Below are 22,500 nucleotides of genomic sequence, written 5' to 3'. Positions count from 1 at the left end.
AGTTAGTGTCGTGTGAGGCAGCTGTTAGCCTTTAAAATTCAGGCCTAATTAAGGCTTCTGTCAGGCCTAAAGTTTTCGTACGGGCACTTAGCAGAGGAGTGACAGGCAAGACTTATCTCGACACGGAAAAAAATAAAAAATAAAAATAATAAAAAATTAAAAAATTAAAATTAAAAAAACACGAAATGAAACCCAGATTCCGACTGGGTTTGGCAACCCAGTAATGAGTTTGTTAAACCCCCTATCCAGCGAGACAAAGTTACCACAGAATTTGCCATTTTGGTTTTCGGAATTTTGCATTTTCCTGGATCCAGCTTTTAATAAAAAAGTAGAATTACCGGAAGCGATCAATGACTTTGGGAAAAGTGACACCAAGAATTTATTATCAGTATTGTGATTGGCTGCTGGATGACAGCAGTGTTAATTAACTCTGATGGCAGCTAAATGTGTGCGTGCTCTGTTTGGTTCCCGTAACCTATCCAACACGCCATCACATTGAAGTTTTTTCATTTGCTGTGGAATTGCGAACTACGAACTACGAAGAGCAAATATCGCAATGGCTGTCTTAGTACGCACTTGTTGCTGCGGCTGTGGTCTGAGGATTGGAGTTTTTCTGATTGCCATTTGGAGCGTGGTGAGTGAAAGTTGGCATGAGTTTTCTCAACGGTTTTCTTCGTCTTGCGTTTAAGATAGACCAAGTTAAATTCTAGTGCGTAATTGCGTAAAGGCCCCGCAATAACAGAACTTCGTTGGAGATAATTATTAGTATTGGGTTTTCAGAGTACGTTTTCTCTCAAAGTTTCTCAAGTCACTGTATACTATTCATCAAGGCGTTGAGTCAAAGGGCGTCGAAGATATTCCGGTGCAAGAAATATGCAGGAAAATATGTTTCACGATAATATTTCCTGTTTTATTTTGTAAATACTTAGGACTTTGTCTTATTTACGTCGAAGAGACAGCTTCTTTCATGCACTTAAGCGTATGTAGGTCGTATCGAAGTGTAATTACTGGGTTGCCAAACCCAGTCGGAATCTGCGTTTCATTTGTTGGTTTTATTTTCACTGGGTTGCCATAGGCAATCCAGTTAGAAAATGCGTTTGCTTTTTTATTCATTTTTTACTTCTTTTTTAAATTTCCGTGTCATGAAAAGTCTTGCTTGTCACTCCCCTGCTAAGTGGTGTCTTTGTGCATAGAGTCTTCTGTGCGTATTTTGTTAGGTTTAAGGGGGCTGGGGTAACGCATAGATTTCTCTGGTTCACACCGGAGGACTTTAATTAACCTTCAATGGCTCGAAAGTCATTGTAACGCGGATGGCGTTATATATAGTGCATCGTTAAACAAAATATACCCTTATGGAGCTCAAGAATGGAACTTCAATAGGATAAACAAGATCTGGAATCTTAAAAGCGACGAGTAATGGACTTCGACAACAATCTTTTGCCCGTCGAGCCGAAATCAAAGTGAGCTGTATTTCTAATATTTTGCCAAGTGTGCTGTTTTGTACAACACTGAAACCAAATGAAAAATTCTCTGGTAACTCAGTATGGGTTCAACAAAGACAGAGAAGGAATCCATAAAGTGAATCTGTTATCTCATCTGTCTCGCTATTTGTATTTACTTGTTCTCAACTCTGCACAGTCTTCCGGTAACAATTGGAAATTTCACTAATTCAGTGGCGTCGAAAGTCATTGTAACGTGAATGACGTTTTAGTGGATCTTTAAACAAACTAGAAGCCGCCAAAAAGCTTACACTGGGTTGCCTGTGGTACGCCTTACACAAAAAAAGAAGGCACTGAATTTGGTGGTATTGAGCTGCAGCGTTCCAGTTATTTTTTCAAGTGGGGCGTCATTAAGACCATTTGAGGGGTCACCCACATGTCGCGCCAGCAGAGGCCCTTTGGCTCACACGTTCACACGTTTAATTATTTTGTAATGTCCTGTCCCATTTTTAGGTCTTTTAGATTTTTAAAGCTTTGGTAATAAATTCAGTTTAAAGATAACAAAACACGCTCTTGAGTAAAATTCACACATTTCTTCTTTAAATAAATAGTCTGCAAAAAACTAAATGCAAATTGCTCTGACGGACGTTTTCCAGAATGCCTTGCAGTTGCACTAAGCAAACGTTTATTGCACACACTAAGAAAGGACTGAAGGTGTTGTTTCCGCTTCATAATGTCTAATCTGATGCCAGGTCAAAAATTAAAAAAATTTCCCGGAGTTCCAAGAAGTATCAGAAGAACGTGTTTGGAAAATACTATCAAAACTCATTCTCTTTAAATGGTGTGGCCCTGACAGGATTCCCAATTGGCTTCTGCGAGAATACGCGGACCTTATTGCTCTTCCTGTAAGCAGAATTCTCAACGCATCGTTTAAAGAGCAACATCTACCTCGTTCGTGGAAATTGGCTGATGTAACTCCGCTTCCTAAGAAAAAACCTGTAAAAATCTTAAAGAAGGATCTTAGACCCATTTCACTCACTCCATTTGTCTCGAAAGTAGCAGAGGAGCTCGTGGTACGCGATTACATCATGCCTGCCGTTCTAAATAAACTCGATATGAATCAGTATGGCGCTGTACCAAAGTCTTCCACCACCCTCGCTTTATTGGACATGCTTCATGATTGATCTAAGGGCACCGACGGAAATAGTGCTACCATAAGAACTGTTCTGTTCGATTATCGTAAGGCTTTTGACTTAATCGACCATAGCATTCTTATAAGGAAATTATGTAAGTTAAACGTGCCAAATAGCATAATTAAACTGGATTATCTACTTTTTGTCAGACAGATCTCAAAGAAACAAACTTGGTGAGGGATGGGTATCTGAGTGGGGATCAGTCCCCACGGGCGTCTCCCAGGGAACCAAACAAGAGCCTTGGCTTTTTAAAATTATGATTAATGACCTTGTAGTCGAAAATGCTCACTCATGGAAATATGTAGACGATACCACCATTTCCGAAACGGTGGCGAAAGGGGAGCTTAGTAATGCACAGCGTTATGCAGATAAAGTAATGCAATGGTCACTAGAAAACAGAGTCCAACTGAACACTGAAAAGTGTAAAGAGATGCAAATATCTTTTACAAAGTCCCAGCAAGAATTTGAGCCCATTGTCATCAATGGCGATACTTTGGAAGTAGTAGAAAATGTAAAGCTTTTGGGTCTTAATATTTCCAGTAATTTGACCTGGAATATCCATATTAATGAAATTTTTAAGAAGGCCTCTAAGAGATTATATTTTTTGATTCAACTTAAGAGAGCCAATCTTTCTCGCACTGATCTAAAGTATTTTTACTCTAGTTGTATTAGATCAATCATGGCTTATGCGGTACCGGTCTTTCACTACAGTTTGCCTAGAATATATCCTAGATATTTTTAAAGTGAATTCCTTTTATACTGCAAAATTTATGTTTTCCTATCACCATCCTTTGCTCCCTTCGCCCTTTTTAAATTTATTTCTGACTAGCGGTCAAATTCATAATTATTATACCAGATACTCCGATTATTTTCGACCTCATACCTGCCGAACTAATATCAAACAATTCACTATACCCTTTCGGGGGCCAAAGATATGGAATGCTTTGCCATCATCAGTTACGTCTTCCCCTAGTCTATCTACCTTCAAAAGAAAGCTTTTTGATTTCCTAAGTTAATGGTATGAAACGTCCGACTCTTTAATGTCCTTATAGTCTTGCCACCGTATGTTAATAATAAGCCTCAATACAATGTCTTTACTAGTCTTGCAGTCCTAACACATCTCTGAGGGGACCTCTCACTGTAAGCCCTTGGGTTTTCTGAGGTCTCCTCGCCACTTCTTATTTCTCTTCTTCTTCTTCTTCTTCTTCTTCTTCTTCTTCTTCTTCTTCTTCTTCTTATTATTATTATTCATTGTAAACTTATGTAAGATTCTATTATCTTCTATTATTTTAGTCTATTATTCACTGTAACTTTCTATGAATGTATGTGGTGAATAAATAAATAACCAATAACCAATAGATATTTAATGCGAGAATTAGAACATGTACAGAAGAGAACAATGTCCATCATCTGTCCTGGTCATGGCTATCATGAGGCCCTTGATATTATGAACTTTAAGGAATTAGCCATCTATTATGACGAAATGTGTGAGACACTTTTCGACACGATTGTAAATGACAACAATCACCGCCTTTATAAGTTACTACCAGCAACGCATGAAACTATTTATTTGTTAAGGAGCGCGCGACCATTTAACGTACCACGCTTCAAAACGACCATTTTAAGAATAGTTTTATTATCTCTTCATGTCACCACGCTTCAAAACGACCATTTTAAGAATAGTTTTATTATCTCTTCATGTCTTAAAGCGATCTCAGCTTAGAGTTTCCGTTTTTAGCCGAGTGGACCCTTTTAATAATTAGATAGTTAATAATTAAATGAATGTAACTTTTTTATCTTCATTATGTAAGTAAATACGCAACTGAGTTTTTTAACTGCTATGTATTTATGAATAAATAAACTTCAAACTTCAAACTTCATTGTTTGGCTTTGCGTTTGCACCAGAAAAAGGCAAGCCAAACGACAGATGAAGAAAAAAATAACATATTTTTTCAGATATAACTCTGAATCGAATTCTCATCGAAAGATTAACGACAATCGATCTTAAAAACACGAAAATTTCTGCAATCTCTAACTTTTATGAATAAACAGAAAGGTCAAGATGTTTTGTCAAAAGAAAGAAGTTGATCACGTGCTAGGCGTTACCATAAAGGTGCACGTGATCACCTTGTGTCAACTAAATGAACTACGGGAAAGAATGTCAATCGTTTGTCGTTTTCAGAATAGAACAACGTACTTTTTAGCCAAGAAACTTCCGTCGTTGGTTTTTAAATTTTGCTGTAATATTTAACTGAATATTTAGATTTCATCTGTCGGGTCAAGAAGCCTTTTTTGTCGGGTTCCTGAGAAACGTTTCTATTTTGACTTAGGGTGAACTATTTACACAATCGAGAGGTTGAGTGGCCATGTAATACAAATCCAAACATCTATGAGATACAAAAACAGACTTGCAAATTATCGCAAATCACAATGCTGACAAGCACAAAAGCAGAAGAAATGGTTAAGTGAATATGAAGTTTGTTGCTATCTGAATGTTTTTGGGTTAGAGTAAAGTGATATATGGTCATGCAAATTATGTAATTTCACGACACTCAAAATTCGCAAAAAGCGTGAGTTTCGTGTAAACAATCTTCGCATGCTTTAGCAAGTCGTAGCAATAAATTGGATTAACCAGGAAGTTAAAGAAATATTGTTGGCTTCCCAAATAAATTTCATCTTACACTACAATGACAAAATCATTTGTCAGAGAAATAAAATTCCTGTCTCCTCGCGTATCACATTTCAACGCACGTATGCAAATTTGTTAACTCATTTTCACCGCGATTCCCAGGAAATTTTTCTTCTTTGATTACGGCTCGACGGGCGACAGATTGTTGTCGAAGTCCATTACTCGTCCCTTTTAAGATTCCAGACTTTTTTTTTCAGCGCCTGTCTTGTTGAGTATCCAATTGACTTTCCATTATTGAGCTCCATAAGGGTATATTTTCGCTTTTATCATTTCTTTCGCTTTTATTCTTTACACGTTTTTCTCCGTTGAAGACAGCAGTTCAGTCTGTCAAAAACTCATAGTCTTTTTAAAACTTTTTACCAGAGAACGCTTATACTTATTTCTTATCATGAATCCTGGTAACGGATCTTCAATATTTTTAGGGTATATTTTGTTTAAAGATACATGACTTTCGACACCATCGCCGGTTAAGTTAATCATTCTACTGTGTCCACCAGAGAAAACTACGCATTTCCCACTACCCTCTCGATCCTAAGAAAATACGCGCAAAAGGCTCTATGCACAAAGACACCACTTAGCAGGGGAGTGACAGGCAAGACTTTTACCGACACGGAAAAAAAAACGAAAAAATAAAATACAATAAAACCAACAAATGAAACGCAGATTCCGACTTGGTTTGCCATACTGGCACCCAGTAAATGTATCCTCATGGAGCTCAAGAATGGAAGGTCAATTGGATGAACAAGACAGCGTTGAAAAATAAATATCTGGATTTTAAGCGACGGGTAATGGTCTTCGACAACAATTTCATTTTTCGCCTTTGGATATCAAGTGAGCTTTGTTTCTAATATTTTACTAACTTGGTATTATATAAAACACTGAAATCAAATAGCAATTTTTTTATGGATTTAACAAACGTTGAAGGACTCGAACGCCTTGAATGCATCACAGTGTTTACTCAAGTCGCATCTTAGTTGTTTGGCAATTTACATTTACCGGTATTTGGTACTCAATTCTGCAAAGGTATAAAAAATTTGGAAATGTGACAATGAAGAATTATTTGAATGAAAGTTGTTGTCTCTTTTGTTCTTCATTATTTACGGTCAAGGTTCTTTCGAAAAGGGTTTGATGTGAACTGTCAAAAATTTATTTAATTGCATATGCGTTGTGACACCGATTGTGTCTCTTGTTTGCACGCACGCAATTGAAAAGGAAGGTTTTTTGCCGCTAATAGTAAATATGTTGTTTGTTTCAATTAATTTTTCGCTGGAAAAGGATTTTGCTGAGATATTTCCAGCCTTTGTGAACTTTAATATCATGTTGTGTAATTTGTGTAATTTTCGAGCTAACAAAGTTGCATACCTGGGTTGAAATCTGATACGGGAGGATTTTTGTGGTATTGCTCTGTAAGCAGGAAGGGTTCACGAAAATAAACAGGGCTGTTGGAAGTGTGCTTGAGTTTCAACATAATGAGCCCCAAAATCAGCAAAAATTGTGATGCCGATGAATAATAAAGTAGCTACTATTTCCAAAACGATGGAATTACCTGGGGATAAATAACCTCATCTTGGAGAGTTAATTTTTGACTTTGCAGAAACAATGGCCAAACTCAAGAGTTGGGCGATTGTGATCTTTGTGTTGAATTCACACATTTCTTGTCAAACTTTATAACACTTGAAAGAAAAAGAAAACTAACAAAAACCCGGTATCTTGCCATCATTTGACACAGATGCTTCACTGTTTCGCGAGTAAACATGCCGCGGTAACTTGATCACGGCGCTCGCTGAATTCGATGTCACCTTCGATTTTGCGATTTATTTGTGCAGCCAAAAGTAAAATAACAAAATTGAACGTAGCAAAAACCCTCCCAAAATGTCCCGGAAACTTCCTTCTGCTCTTCCTAAAAACTGTGTATCAATATTTATTTACTTTTGCATCAATATTTGTTTTGCATAAAGCAAGCTAACATAATCTGTACCGTGCTTAGTTCGCATTTGTTAGCGTTTGCTCACTTAAACTTGTGGTGGAAAGACGTTGTGAGGGAACTTGAAAATGATCAACATGTCAGCTCAGAAGCCAATGTTTCTCGATCCTCTTTTATTTTCTTCAATCTTTCTGGGTTCAGTACTTTGCTAGTAACCACATGTCTTCTCAGGGGGCTATTTACCTAAGACTTCTACCATGGCACTACAATGATATACAATACCAAAACAATATCGTGCACTGTTAGAGCTACCTATTACGCAAAGACAACTTGAATCTCCCAGAAGACAACACGCAGCTCAGTTGACAATATGGAATAAATCGCTGAGTTACTTCACTACCACGCGTAAGCAATGCGTGTCTATTTTCTCTAATGATGACAGGAATTTCTTCTTTCTGACAAATGATTAATTAATAGGTCGGTAGCCAGTTTTTTTAACCTCAGGAAAGGATCTGTTTCGTCGTATGAACGTGTGAGCCAAAGGGTCTCTGCTGGTATGACTTCTGGGTGACCTCTTAAATGGTCTTAATTACCCTCGACTTGAAAAAATTGCCTGGAACGCTGCACATGCCACGGCCAACACAGTGTACGCTCACGGAGCGTCTAGTTAGTAAGTACCCTGACTGTGCGATTTTGTAATTTTTGCAGCTTATCATTCACTTGCCCACTCAAACAGTCCCAGACCGGACTGTAATAATCAAAATGATGTGTTAATGTTAAAGCATTATAAATTTGGATCGCAGTGATTTGCTGAGATAAAGCGCCCTATACGTTCAAAGCCTGCAGAAACTTCCCTGCATATTTCGTCAGTATGATTCAGTGACCACGAAAGCCGATATTGATGGTAAGACCGATGGATTTAGTGTCCTCAAAAATTATTGTCCTGATCATTTCATCATCAATTCTTACATCAACCGATTATCCAGTCGATTTTCCCAGACACGAAATGTTAAGAATCTTTTAGCAAGGTCTGTAGCCACTCGTCAGTCATTGTGACGAGGTTGATGTAAGAATTGATGATGAACTGATCAGGACTTGGGAAGTGAGAAGTTGTTTTTTCCCTATTACTTAGGAGGATCGTCTTGCTTCAGTACTTTGTCTTCCTGTTTTCGTACATCGGTAAATTTTAAGGGTTTCGGACTTACATGTAGATAAGCCGTTTAGTTAGCTTTTCCGTGAGAATGATGAGGGTTGAAGAGAGTTTTCAGTATTCTGGCCGTGCGAAATTGAGGTAAGAAGTTAAGGGAACACGACTTGCAGCCTGGGCTTGTTGGTTCGCACAGCGTGCAGATCCCTTTTCACTTTGTACTTATATCTTGTAATAGATCAGTGGAGGATTTGGGATCTATTCAGGCTTCCACAATGCAAGTGTACCTACAAGTGCCCGTGAGGAGGTCAGGGAAGATTCCGAATTACAATTGTTACCGTCTGTCCCGTTGAAGTATTACGAGGGTAAGTGGGATGGCAATCCTTGCTAAATCAAACTTACAGTTAATAGAGCGGAAGAGTAGTGTTTAATTGCGAATGGCACGAAATCAACAGCAAAGTCATTTCACAAACAAGCCCCATCGCGCAAAAACTGTAAACAGTGCGGCGACGTCTCTCGAAAGTCCCAAAAACTTTTCGGGCCCGAAAAAGCCATTTGAAAAACTACCAACCGCTTATTTTAGAAGGCCTATCTTTAAACATGTTTTCAAAGTAACAAAAGGCAAACTGACTGTGAAGTTCGATGACTAAAATCTTCTCCGTTCTTGAGATACAAAGAGAATTGTGATACCCGAAAATAGCCCGTAAAGTTTCGGGACTTTCGAGAAACAAGCCCCTGGTTGGACCGGAAATCGAACTCATAACGTATATGTAACTTACATTATTATGCTCACTGATAAGTCGAGCTTGCAGCGTTTTTCTTTAGACTTTTGCTTTTCATTGGTCGAACAGTTTGAAAAGCGAGAAAATGAGCCAGTGCTTTTATTTTTGTCATAGCAAGCCAATTTACGGAACTTTTGTTCAATGAATATTTTTATGTTGACACTTATCCCCGGCCTTGATATAGAATATTGCTAAATAGAGAAAGCCATGCACTTTGCTAGTGGTCGCACTAAGTTTGCTGAGACATGGAAATCTCTAAAACGACAACTACAAACATGTTGGCGTTATTCGGCAACCAACGTGGCTATTTATTATGTCATCATTGAAATCTAAAAAAACCGCAGTGAATTATAGCCATGTTCAGCAAAGGTTGGGCGACAAAAAGCGCCTACACCTAAGAATGAAAGAAAGAAAAACGAAGGACAGAGCAAGGGTAGGAAGGGAGGGAAAAATCCTGATAATCCAAGTTTACTCTGTGAAGGTACAGCTAAGAACGTCAGTCACGGAGAATGCAATCCCCTAACTAGATCTATCTTTACTCCGTCCTTATCTATGATTGACTCATTTTTCTGGCTGAATGCATCTAGTGAACCGAGGAGGTCAAAGTCGACGACATAATTAAATAGCATGATTCCTTACAGGAATAATGCCACTTTTCCTTCGATTTCCATGTTTCCAAATTTAATCCTTAAAACCTTTGGATAAAAATAGAGAGCTCAAACAAAGACGACGCAAGTGACGAAAAAGTCATGAAAAATGTATATTTGCTTGAATCTAATACTTTTTGCAATTATTTCAAGTCGTATGGCATGCAAAATGTGTACATACTTTCCAGGAATAAAATTGCCAGGAACTTTGTTGATATTTAGAACATGCGTAGTGGTCAAAGCAACTAAAGCTTTGGCGTTGCCTCGAATTGGGGTTAGGGCCACTACCTCAATAAAAATAGACAGTCGAGGAAAATTCAGTACATTAAAGAAGATAAGTGGAAAAGAAAGTCAAAGATTGTATATGTTTGTATGTGTTTTTAATCACGTAAATCACATATTCGATTTCTGTATTGCCAGCATGGTTGTCCTCATGATGTAGTGGTTATCACACCCGAGTAGTAACGGGGAGATTTGGGTTCAAATCCACCCCAGGGCGAGTTTTATTTAAAACCCTTATTCAGTTAAAAATATAATAATTTAGGGTGTATACACCGAATGCAAATATGGCGGATCACTCGGGCGGCCCGGGTCTACTTGCGCGAAAGCGAGGCTAGTGAGGCCTCGCGTTTGTTTTGACAACGCGTCCTTTGAGTACGAGTCCATAGAGTATTTCCTTTGTAATCGTTCTGTTCTGTGCTTTTTCGATATGGTTACGAGTTTTTGCGTCCCTGAATGTAATCAGAAAGGATAGAAGACGTCCACAGGAGAGAAAGTTTCTTTCTTTGAATTTCCACGCTCTCCTCTGAGGAAAAAAACAGTGGATTCACGCAATTCGCCTTGAAGAAGGAAAGGAGTTTAAGATTGTCGATGGAACAAAAGTTTGTTCGCTGCATTTTAGGCGTGAAGATATAAGAAAATCATTTAATGGACGGGCTTATGTGGTTGCTGGTGGCGTTCCAAGCAGATTTGCTTGGTCAGTTCCTGCCCCGAGGAAAAGAAAAGCTCCTCCGAAAAGACATCCTCTGCCTCCGAAGAAGAAATTGTTCCTCTGAGTTTATTTAGTGTTGTAAACCAAATGTGGACTGCGCTTTCCTATGCAACACTCAGGATTCACTCATATCTAATATCACACGATCTGTTTATGCTATATTGTTTTACTAAGTCAATGTTGTTGTTTACATTTATCTTAGTTGAAATATCTTTCAAACCAGTGTTGTTTTTGTCTCTTTTTGTGTTTAAAACATGATATTTAGAAACATGTAAAATCATAAATCAAACTGGTTTGACAAATTTAAAACCAGAATTAGATATGAACAGTAGTTAATTGTTTTGATGTTTAAATACCTACCTTGGGGCTCACCATTTAGTAAACATACATGTTAAGAACAGTGATTTTGCCTTATGCTCTTGGTTCTCTAGCCGCTGTAGCTAGGAAGTGTTTAAAATAATACAGTTTCAATGTGACCTTTAAACTGTTCCAAAAGTGAGGGTCAAATGGAATTCGCTCGATGCTCATTCCTTTACTGGTGTAGACGACGAAATCGCACCATTTTGCCCTGGTCACACCCATCAGCCCTTGCACTTGGACATAGTACTTATGGTGCGTTTAAGTTTAGGCTTTCCATCGGCTTCTTCCTTAAAAAAGCTGCTATCAGAGCATGCATCCAGGGGGGTGACTAAGTACTTGGTTTCTGGGCATTTGACCTCAGAAAGACAAAACGGATGAGAGCATCCAAGTATGGGGCATCCATGCTTATTACAAGTCCTGACTTAAAAACCTTCACTGGCTTGTTAATAGAGGACATATAATTCTGGTATTGTTCTAAGGCAATTGGCTCATATTTAAGTCCATGATTAGCATATCTTGACTAAAAAGGCTTTGGATTTATAAGATTTTTTACCAGAGATTCATGGTTCCTTTTTCCGTCCATTATAAGACCAAATTTGGTTTCCACTAAGGGAATAGAATCAGACCTTGCAGTCATAATCTGTGCTAAGGCCACATTTGGGTTCAATTCTTTCAAGGTTGCCAATAGTTTCTCTTCATCTGCCTTTTGCCCCCGGATATTATTCCTTGCCTCATAAAGTGTACATCTGACACCAGGATCTCGAGCTGATGATCTGGTCTGCTCCAGGTAGGTTTTTGCTACAAGCACTTCCATTGCTGGTTGCGGATTAATAGCGTTTCCTCTTCCCTTCCTATGCCACTGCTGTAAAGAGGAAGTACATGCCTGCTTTGGCTGCATGTCTTCTTCGTTTTCAAGTTCATGGACAGTTTTACATTCATATAATGAGAATTTGCAAATCTTCATTAAGAGTGCTAATATATGGTTACAAAAACCAACCTTCCCAGCAACGCAGGAGAATGAAGCATGTTTCACTTCCCCACTAAAAATGCACAATGCGACTTTTAAGTCGTGTGAGGCATCATTCTTCCGAAAGCTGTGATAGCAGTGTGACTGGAAATAAAAATAGTTCTCGTCGCTAGCTGCAGAGATGCTCTTTAAGTATTCGCCGTTCAGAAAAGTTGTCGCTTTCCGAATACTCGTTGGAACGGAGTGGGCTTTACTTGTCGGATCAATTCTCTTTCCAGACTTTGAAATATGGAGATTCATTTCGGCACGGGTGAAAAAGGGCATTCGCCGTATGTCTGCAGACCAGCCATATGAGGGGAAACTCAAAGGAATTTGAGTTGCGCAAATGCCGGAGTTGTCATCTTTGGTTTTATCCAAGCGTTCCTTGCGCTTTGAATATACGGAGTCAGGATCCGGATCTACTATATTTTGATCACGACCTTCTTTAATATATTCCTCAACCCTAAACAGAAGGAAAGATAACATAGTTTTAAAACTTTGGTTACCGCAATCATGTCTAAGCCAGGCGCGAAATCGCCCCGAATTCGCAGTCGAAGCACAACCATCCTACCTTTTCACTAATTTTGCTTTTTTTTTCAATCCTTTCAATGTATCGCCTCTACATTTCAGCCAGAAACGAAGTTCTTCATTTTTTAGCGTGGCAGGCGATCTGCCTTGAAGAGAAGCTCCAGGAATATCGTCTTCTGTGAGGGAACGTGAAGCAGCCATTCGTAACGATCAAAACACAGGGAAAAGCCGGCCTCACTAGCCTCGCCTTCACGCAACTAGGCCCGGGCCGCCCAAGTGGTCCGCCATATTTGCATTCGGTGTATAGGGTCAGGGTTTCTCTCATATACTCTTTATATATATTTAACAATATTCTACGAGGGCGCGCTGGATATGAAGTGATAGATAACCTTCGAGAAGCGGCATTTTTTTCTCAGAGCTGCAAAAATGTTTTCAGCTCGCTTTATTGCTGACGCATTCCTTGATTGCGTGCCGCCTCTGGAACAAGATACCTTTGCATGTTAGGGAGGCCCCAAATCTTAAGAATTTTATGGCAAAACTAAAGAAACTTAAGTTGAGCCAGGACGAGTGTCGCTGCAATTCCTGCTCTAACTAGATGCTATTATAAATTAATAGTATGGATAGGTAATTTTATTATAGATTCTTACTCTAGTATTTTCTTAATTTATATACTAATGTAGATACACGTACATTTTTGTAACGAGTCTTTTTTAGGCTCATCAATGTCATGTGTCTAAATAAAGTTTTTCAGTTTTCAGTTTCAGTTTCACCATGTAAGGTAGATATATGAACTGATAGCCTGTGTCCGGCGAGCCAATGAAATCTGATATCCGTAGTTCAGTTTTTAATAAAATTATGTACTACCTGTTCTAATAATTACTCAATGCTTTTGTAACGTGTAGAACTTCCTTTTTAGTTTTTATTTTCCAATAACTAAAGGACTTGTACTGTTTTTTTGTTTTTGTTTTTCTTTTGAACCAGTAACCGTTTAATGGAGACGTTTAATTACCAATGGGATTGTTTTCCACAGCCTTGAAGAAATTGATTTAAATCTAGATAGTATACAGTTTGTTTGGGATGCTGGTCTGTATAGGTTTTGGTTTGCGGATTATCTAGAGCAATGCAATATCAACTTTAGCACGCTTAATTTTGTAAACAAGGTAACATATTTTCAGGTTACAAACATTCTCCAAAACTTCCAAGAGCTTATAATATATTGTTGTACTTCTTGAAGTTAATACAAAAAAAAAAAAAAAGCTCTGATGCATTTGCTTTGTTTTGTCCTAACTGTAATTAATATAGAATGGCAAGCAGTACCCCAACTCATTATTCCATAGTATAGGTAAGGGTGAAGAGTTTGATATATACGGTGGCCCACAAATTAAAGAGTTGCTGCAAATAAAATAAAGTTACTGCAAATTAAAAAAAAAAAAGTTGCTGCAAGTTCAAAACAGTTGTTGCAAATTTAAAGAATGTTGCTGCGCATTAAAACATCAAAAGTATGCACGCGCACTGAAGAAAAGGCAGGTACAAAACACAGGTCACAGGTCATTGTTTACCAAAACAGAGACAATCATAAAGCCCGCCGCACACGGTGAGGAAAGAGCTGAGCAAACTGCCTCGCGAGGTGGTTTGCTCAGCCGTTTTCTCACCGTGTGCGGGGAACTTTTGGTGCAAAATTGGCCTCGCGAGGCCGGCCGTGAGGAAAAAATCATACATGTTTAATATTTTTCGCTTTGCGAGGCAAATTCCTCATTGTGTGCGGCCATCGTGAGACTCGGGTTGAGCTTGTTCAATGAAGCTTCCAGTAAAAATACATGGCATTCTCACGTGACTTCAGTGACGTCGGAATTTCTTCCTCCGACACCATCTTGAACCGCTGGAGTCACGTGTGTATGCCATGTATTTTTATTGGATGCTTGATTAAACCAAGCTCAGCTCGATTCTCACGATGGCTGCACACATTGAGGAATTTGTCTCGCCGGGCCAAAAATATCAAACATGCTTGATTTTATCCTCACGGCCTCGCGAGGCGAATTTCTCACCACAATTTCCCCGCACACGTGAGGAAACTGCTGAGCAAACCGCCTCGCGAGGCAGTTTGCTCAGCTCCATCCTCAAGTGTGCGGCGGGCTTAACTATTTTACAAATGCTAACATTAGGCCTAATTGGACCTAATTAGGCCTAATGTTAGCTTTAAATTAATGGATGCTTAGGAAAATTTAATATTGTTAAAACAATGGCCTGTGTCATAGAACTGTGATCTGTGACCTGTGTTTTGTACCTGCCCTTCCTTCAATGCGCACGCATACTTTTGATGTTTTAATTTGCAGCAACTCGTTTTGTAAATTTGAAGAAACTTTATTTTATTTGCAGTATGTCCCTTGTGGGCCACCGTAAAATATAGGGCGCAATATAGGTGCTGAAGAATACCCATTGGAGCATAATGTCAATGCTTGGAGATCATACCTACCTCGTTGTTACGCGGAGTTCAACCGTGTGCCGCACGTGCAGTACGCCGGGTTCTTGATTTGAAACGCACGTGCCGAGCGTGCAAAAACATATTGTTTTTCCTCATTAAACGTCTTGTTTTTCTTTTTCTTTCTTTTTTTTTTTCAACTAGCTCCCAATTTATTGCAAACGAATAGCTAGTGTTTTGCTCTTCTCTCTTTACTGTCTCTTAGAAATAATCGACAGTCAAGTGTTTTCTTTGAATCTCAACTGTTTTATTCTTTTTTTTATTTTATTGATTTCTTTTAGTTATTACCAACTTGCGCAAAGTCGACGCAGTTTTCAAAATTATTGTGCTTTTGACAAGCATATTACTTCTTGTAGCCTGCTGCTTGGTAAGGGCCTTTCAACCTACTCCCTACGCTAACATTCCTTTAACAGCGATCAAGCACTTGTTTTCAATCATTTTATGTATGCAAGACTTTTTCTCAATGTCAAACAAAAAGTGAGAACCTGGTTACATTTTTGTTTGTTCTTGATTTTCACTTGACGTCACGGCCGCCATGTTGGAGTTCCTAAACAATGAAACAGTGCATGGCCATGTTGGAATCTCGATCCAATACTCCGGAAACTGAACCCTATTATTAGAGCGGTTTTCAATTTAGTGTCGAAAGAAATTAGCGTATTGCTTTGGTTTATGATTACTTCACTCAGTGATTGGCTCAAAGTTCTGGCGCCAGTCTTTTTCAACCAATCAGAAATGAAACCAAAACCAATCGTGTCTCGCGCGTGCACATTTTCCCGCGCTTTGTGTCGGCTACGTGTAATTACTTCGAGTTTTGAATGGTTTACTGGATTGTCTCCGTCCTTTTTGATCGGCCAAAGTAATTACTTTGGTTTTGGTTTTTACGACACTCGATTGAAACTCGCTCTATGCAAACTTTTTTCTTTTGTCTTCGTTAAAAAACATCGCTGTTGATCATGTCAGTAAAACCTAAGGATCTGTATTAACCCTGGCCTGGTAATTACTGTAGTATGGCAAATCAATATTTATTCATGTTTCAAGCATTTTTAAATAAAATTAGAGGTAATTATAATTGGCATACCAGTTCTTCTAACTTTTTCAAAATTTATTATGATTATGTAATGTAATTATGATAATGTATTAGGTAATCTTTAAGACTAGTCATTTGCCTGTAATTCTTTTTCTTCTTTAAGTTACACCTTTGTAACCTCGGACATGCTCGATTTTGTAATTCGATGTTAGAATTTAATAGTAAGACAGAGGCTCGACACTGTGAGCGACAATCTCAATTACACATCTCAATTCCACTTTTTCAGAAAAATCGCTTCTTGGTCCTTCCATATCTTGCCTGGTATGTGATTGTCCTCGGCTACAACCTGGGAGTGTGGATTTTCTATATAATTGTCTTGAAGTGGGTATGTATTTAGCTTCTGGGATAAATAACATAAAATATTACCTTTAAGTCAGATTCAACAAGACGACATCCTCCATCATAGTGCGCAATCTATTCACTTAGTATAGATAATCTCATGATTTCGCAGGCAATTTGGATTTAAATAAGCACTAGTGCAATTTGACATCTTTGAAAATTACAAGTGCTTATTTATTCCAAATAGCGTAAGAAAAATCATGTGATTACATACCTCTTACTAACCGAGTTTTCTCGGTCCGTACTGTAAGTTACGGACAGAGTTTTTCCCGTTGATTTATGGCCCGCCGGCTTCGCGCTTGGGCCATAAATCAACGGGAAAAAACGAGGATCCGTAACTTACAGTACGGACCAAGAAAACTCGGTTAGTAAGATATTTATTATATCTCTGAGGTTAATCCGGCGCGCGGGCAAGGAAACTACTCAAAGTCAAACGGAAGGTTCAACTGCCACAAAGATTGCCGTGCCAAAATTCCAAAAACTAAATCTTCTTGGCTGTTAAGTTTGAAATAGTTGCTTGCAAGATTCAAACAGTTTCCAGTACAAGTTTATGCAACAGAAATGACATGAAAAACTCGCTAGATGATGTTTTATCGAAATTTTAGATTTAGCGGGCTGTACAGCGGGCCGTACTGTAGAATACGGCCCGCTAATTTAGCCAATTACAGCGCCCGTACTATCTGAGAGATATAACAATTAATAATATCAAAACTACATGACCTTGAAGCGTGTAACTTGCAACTCTTTTCCTTAGAACAAAGCTGGGGATTTATAACACCAGTTTTATGCCCAAATATGGACAAAAATAAGATCCAACTTGCACGCACGGGAAAATGCGCGAGATACGTTAAATCCAAATAATTAAATTTTTAAACTTAAAACACCCAGCTCTGAACGAGAATTAAACCCTTCAAGATCATACGCTTCTTGTAATATACATGAAAAAATTCGCCATAAATTGCGGCATTCAGGGTTCGCATTTAATTTCCAAACAGATTTGATTGGTTCTTACCAAACCCTATTGTTTATTAGCCAATCATAATCCAGAATTTCGACGCGTAATTTGCACTTGTGGTACACTTTTTGCACTGGTGTTATACTGGAACTGAACTGCGAGTGAAATTAGGGAATAATTTCACTTGCGTTTTGTCCAAAGGCGAAGGACCTTATTTGATTTTGGACAAAACGCAAGTGAAATTATTTCCTAATTTCATGAGTATACCATTTTATTAGCTATTAATATCATGGGTGATAAATTGATTGCGTTCATAAGACGAGGGTTTGTTTCAAACCTGGACGCCACTTTGGTACTGTTGGAAAAGTTGCCATGGCAACATTGTAATTTCACATGTGAAATTATAAATTAACGCTGACATCTTGGGCCAAAATTAATGAATAATTTGTCATTAGAGTGAGTTTCAATTGAGTGTCGTAAAACCAAAACCAAAGTAATTACTTTGGCCAATCAAAAAGGACGGAGACAATCCAGGAAACCAATCAAAACTCGAAGTAATTACACGTAGCCGACACAAAGCGCGGGAAAATGTGCATGGACAAGCCACGTTTGGCTTTGGTTTCACTTCTGATTGGTTGAAAAACTTGGCGCGCGAGAACTTTGATCCAATCACGTCACTGAGTAAGGTAATCATAAACCAAAGTAATTACCTAATTACTTTTGACACTCAATTAAAAACCGCTCTATTAGACCTGAAAATTGTTTCGAACAAGGAAAGCCGTGAAAAGCTCAGTAGTTTCCGTTCCTTCTCGGAATTGTACAATGCTCAATCAGTGTGCATCAGAAAATCGGCTTAGTACTAAGACTGCCACATTTTTGAAACTGCAAGGGGTCCATGTTAATCCCTGTGTTGCTCGTATTGACCGAAAGAATTTCAACCTCCGTGGACGGGAATGACTGAATACTGTACTCTCTACTAGTTAGCGCATTCAAGCTAATGCACTGTTGAAGTCACTTTCAAGTTGGCTTTTGTTTTCTTTTGTTGATTATGTGTAACTTATCCTTATTATGTATGTTGTGTTGTTGTTTTCAGGCCGCTGTCTCTGCAATAGTCATTGTCTATGGTATGTCCTGTGTGCCTTCGGTAGGTGCACCTTAGGGTCTTTCTGCAGGTACCGGAAAGCATTGTATTTTTTGGTCACTCCGGATAGTTGTTTGGTTTTCTGTCTTTTGTTTGTTTTGTTTTACGTAATCTCTGCTCCGGTACCTGCAGAAGTAACCGTACCATGCAACGTTGAGTTGAATGAATTCCACATTTGGCCACTATCAAAAATACCATAATACTCTTTGTTTGTCCTTCCAGAATTTTGCATAAGCTTTGTTTCCATTTTCTTTTGGGACCATTATAAGTCCCAAGAGAAAATAAAAACGATGCTTATGTCATTATGGTATCTTTGATAGTGGCTAATTGAGTAGATCTGCCGAGATGTTTTGTATACTTACCGGTACATAATTATATAATTAATTTGTAAAACAATTAGGATAGTACGCGCACTTTCATTGGTCAATAGCTGTGTTTAGATAAGAATATGTAACTGACGGCTATGACATCACAATTTTGTTTGGTTATGTGTTATCAGACACGCGCTTTGATTGTCTGGTAGGAAATAAGAGCGTGTACCAAGAAAATCCCTTTCAAGTAAAAAAAAAACCATTTTCCTTCAATTGTCGAATTATTTTTGAGAAATATTTTATAAAAGCAATACAGGACTTTTTCCCGCGTTAGTTAGGAATATTGGGTTTGCATAACTGTCTCGAATTTTCCGAACCTCCCCGGAGTTTAGAAGAGGCGATGTAAACACGGGGAAACTCTTCTATACACACACACACAAACATCAGACACGCAAGATCATTGAAACGCTCGAAATCAGTAAGCAAAACACTGAAACCATCATGAATGGTTGTATTGGACGTGTCCTGACCATACACTAGCAGGCTTAATGAACCTTATCAAAGACCATTGTTCTTTACTTGTTATATATTCTGTCTTGTAAAATAACTTATTTGTCACTGAAGAAAGCCCTAACCGGCGAAACATTTGACGTTCGATTATAATCAATTTGCTTTAAGAAGTCTTCATAAGTTAATTAATATTTGGGCAAAGTTGTCACCTTGTCACCTTGAAAGAAAATTTCCCGGGAGGCCCACGCCCTAACCACGTAAGTCACCTCTTCGATGGCTGTGTTGCCGGCATGTTTGCCCTCCTGGTGGTGTAGTGGTTATCACACCCAACTAGTAACGGGGCGACGTGGGTTTAAATCACGCTCAGGGCAAATTTTGCTGCAGGAACTGAATTTTGCTGCAAAGTAGTCAGTCACTCTGTGCAATCTTTTTTTTTTTTTTTTTGCTTCCAATTCTCATTGTTGGCGCTTTTTCATTCCATCTTACAGATTTATTTTCTTATCGTGGTGTACTCGTTCCACGAAGCTCTTCGTGAGGACCCATCTGGTGTATCCGCGGGATATGGTCCCCCGGTAAGGAATTAAAAGGGCGGTTCGTAATTGACTGTAAAGATAACTTCGCGATTTGATTTTAGATTACTACAATTGGCGTAACTAAAATGCTTCACTTCATATCTATAAATAAATAATTTATAAATGATTAATTATCTGACAGCTCCCTCCAGAGGCTTTTTAGGGCCAAAGAAAGTGATGCTATAAACACGACAAATTTCTAGGCATTCCAACATTAGTGAGGAGGACTAGTAGGTTCAACCTTTCCAATAGCAGGACTTGATTTCAATTCCAGTACACTTGTTACGCAGATACGCTGCTTCCAAACCGGTGCGACCACGGGCAGACCACCCTCTGTTGATGTGGTTGTTATTGATCTTGTCCCAGTTGTTCGAAGGGTGGATAGCGTTATCCACCTTTTGGACAACAGAGGGTTGCGGGAAAGAAATACAGAGGAATATAGATCGATAACAACCACGCCAACATAGGGTGGTCTGCCTGTGATGCTACCAAGCGAGGCCCAAAGCAACATCCACTGTAACCTATTTGCATTCTTTTTCCCGCGCTCAGCGCAGTGAGCGCGTATTTTCCTCGTGCCGTGCTAAGGTCAGATTCCTATCGTTTCATCGGTATATATCGTGATTGTGCGAAGTAATCAGTCTTGTTAAGTTTTAGTTTTACTGCTCAAAATGCAAATCTTTTTTTTTTTTTTTCATACTCAGGGTCAAGCTGCTAGCGGAGCTCCTCCTGCTGTTGTACCGTATAAGCCATTCGTTTAAGCGTACTCATTATGAGTTCTCTTTCCTCTGGTGCCTTTTATAAGTGTCAAGTTACCATGAATTTTAGGCACAGATAAAAGCAACTAAAAAGCGTGTTCTCATGCACTGAAAGTTATAACATTTGTGATTTTTTTTTTGATTTGTTTGTTAACTTTGTTTCTAGTTGGGATTTGTAACATTTTGCAATAAAGTCGTAAGGTGGCACCCATATGTTTTGTTCAATATTTGAGTTGGGAGAGACAGCCCGCTATTCACTAGTGTCGACGCAATCACAAGGGCAAGAATAAGCAGCTTATGCTATTTGAAAACGAACGTTGACATAAGAATAAGTAGGGTCTTTCTGCAGACACCGGAAAGCATTGTGTTTTTCGTCACTTGGGATTAGTTTTTATTTAGAGCTAATTTGTTTTCTGTTTTTCGTTAATCTTGTTTTACGTAATTTCTGTTCCGGTACTTGCAGAAGCTGCCCATAACCACTATGGCATTTTGTTTAAATGCTCAGACGCAGGGAATTTGGAACGAGTGCTTTAAAAGCCCATTTCCGAGTTGCTGCATGCCTCAGTTTCAAAGCGAGTCCTGGTGCACAACCATTCAAATAGAAACGAGTTACGTATTCTTGTGCAAATCAAACTCATTTCCCTTACAGTAGTTGAGGACTAAGACTCACTTCGAAACCGAGACAAACAGCAAGTTAGCCCCTATGGCCTCGTTCAAGGTTAAATATTCTTTTGAATTGTACGTTTGAAAACGAGGCCACAAGGGCCGATTTGCATGGAAACAAAAGAATACTAAAACGGAGGCCATTTTGGAATAAGGTGAATGCAGGGAATTTGGAGTTAACCTGCATTTTTCCGTGGGGTTTTTTATGCGACTGCTCTTGGTACAGAGACTTCGTGGATAGTATTCGAAGTAGGATTCCAATTCGGAATCTCGTCATTCAGAGGCGCCCGCGATAACCACTATACACCACAGGCTTCGTAATATATAGTGGGAGAAATCGTTTTTAAAGAATTATGTGCGTAACAGGAAACGAGTTTTTGAGTTTCCGCAAACAACGCAATGTCCGGTTAGCGCATGACTTGGTAACAGATCTCACTGGGCTAATTGCATATTTTTATTATTCTCCCGGTATTGTTGCAAAAAAGCATTGAATATTTTTAAATATCATCGGATAAACTTGTAAAGCATCTGTTTACTGGTCTTGATTGGAATTAATGCCGTGAACAACAGCTTTAAATATAAACAAAATTAATATTCTACGATCGCACTTAACTCTATGGTTGGGTCACCACCATGGCCGTAGCAAGAAAAAAATTATGACTGATGAGGCAATGTCCATGTGTAAATCGTTTGTTTTTTTGTTTCATCAGAAGAAACGAAACTTATCTATTTAGACTTCAGGGAGAACCATTTACATCGTGAGGTAGTGTGGCCAATCAAAACAGAGTTTGTAGCTGAACATCCGACACGAGGTGCAAAATCAAACTTGTGAACACGTGAACCTGAAGTATTTGAAATCATGATGGCGACAACCAAAGTACCGATAGAGGCTGGTTCGACCCCCTTTTTACCCCCATTAGAGAGGAGTCAATTTTTAACGATATGCAAGTCGTTAAATAGTGAGATGTGACGCACGAGGGAT

At 38.7% G+C, this 22,500-nt stretch overlaps 1 protein-coding gene and 1 pseudogene across 2 annotated transcripts in view; one reads left to right on the top strand and one right to left on the bottom strand.

The window, feature by feature from the left end:
• The window catches only part of LOC137973429 (uncharacterized), a 21,223-nt gene extending 161 nt beyond the window's left edge, over window positions 1-21,062 (top strand). The window contains exons 1-7 of one of the 2 annotated variants that reach the window (XM_068820232.1): window positions 1-634; window positions 8,631-8,757; window positions 15,467-15,552; window positions 16,499-16,597; window positions 18,660-18,690; window positions 20,017-20,100; window positions 20,802-21,062. The exon at window positions 1-634 is cut by the window's left edge and continues 161 nt beyond it. In XM_068820232.1, coding sequence (XP_068676333.1) covers window positions 557-634; window positions 8,631-8,757; window positions 15,467-15,552; window positions 16,499-16,597; window positions 18,660-18,690; window positions 20,017-20,063 — 468 coding nt within the window. In that variant the 5' untranslated portion in view covers window positions 1-556 and the 3' untranslated portion in view covers window positions 20,064-20,100; window positions 20,802-21,062. Of the gene's footprint in view, window positions 635-8,630; window positions 8,758-15,466; window positions 15,553-16,498; window positions 16,598-18,659; window positions 18,711-20,016; window positions 20,101-20,801 lie in introns of both variants that reach the window. The other variant, XM_068820231.1, reaches the window with a different exon arrangement.
• Window positions 11,224-12,907, bottom strand: LOC137973486 (uncharacterized; annotated as a pseudogene).
• Window positions 21,063-22,500: the final 1,438 nt, after the last annotated feature.

The sequence above is a fragment of the Montipora foliosa genome, chromosome 10 (genome assembly GCF_036669935.1).
Source record: "Montipora foliosa isolate CH-2021 chromosome 10, ASM3666993v2, whole genome shotgun sequence".
Classification (NCBI taxonomy): Eukaryota; Metazoa; Cnidaria; class Anthozoa; order Scleractinia; family Acroporidae; genus Montipora; species Montipora foliosa.
The sequence above is the reverse complement of the archived record's forward strand: the minus strand, read 5'-3'. Positions and strand labels throughout refer to the sequence as shown.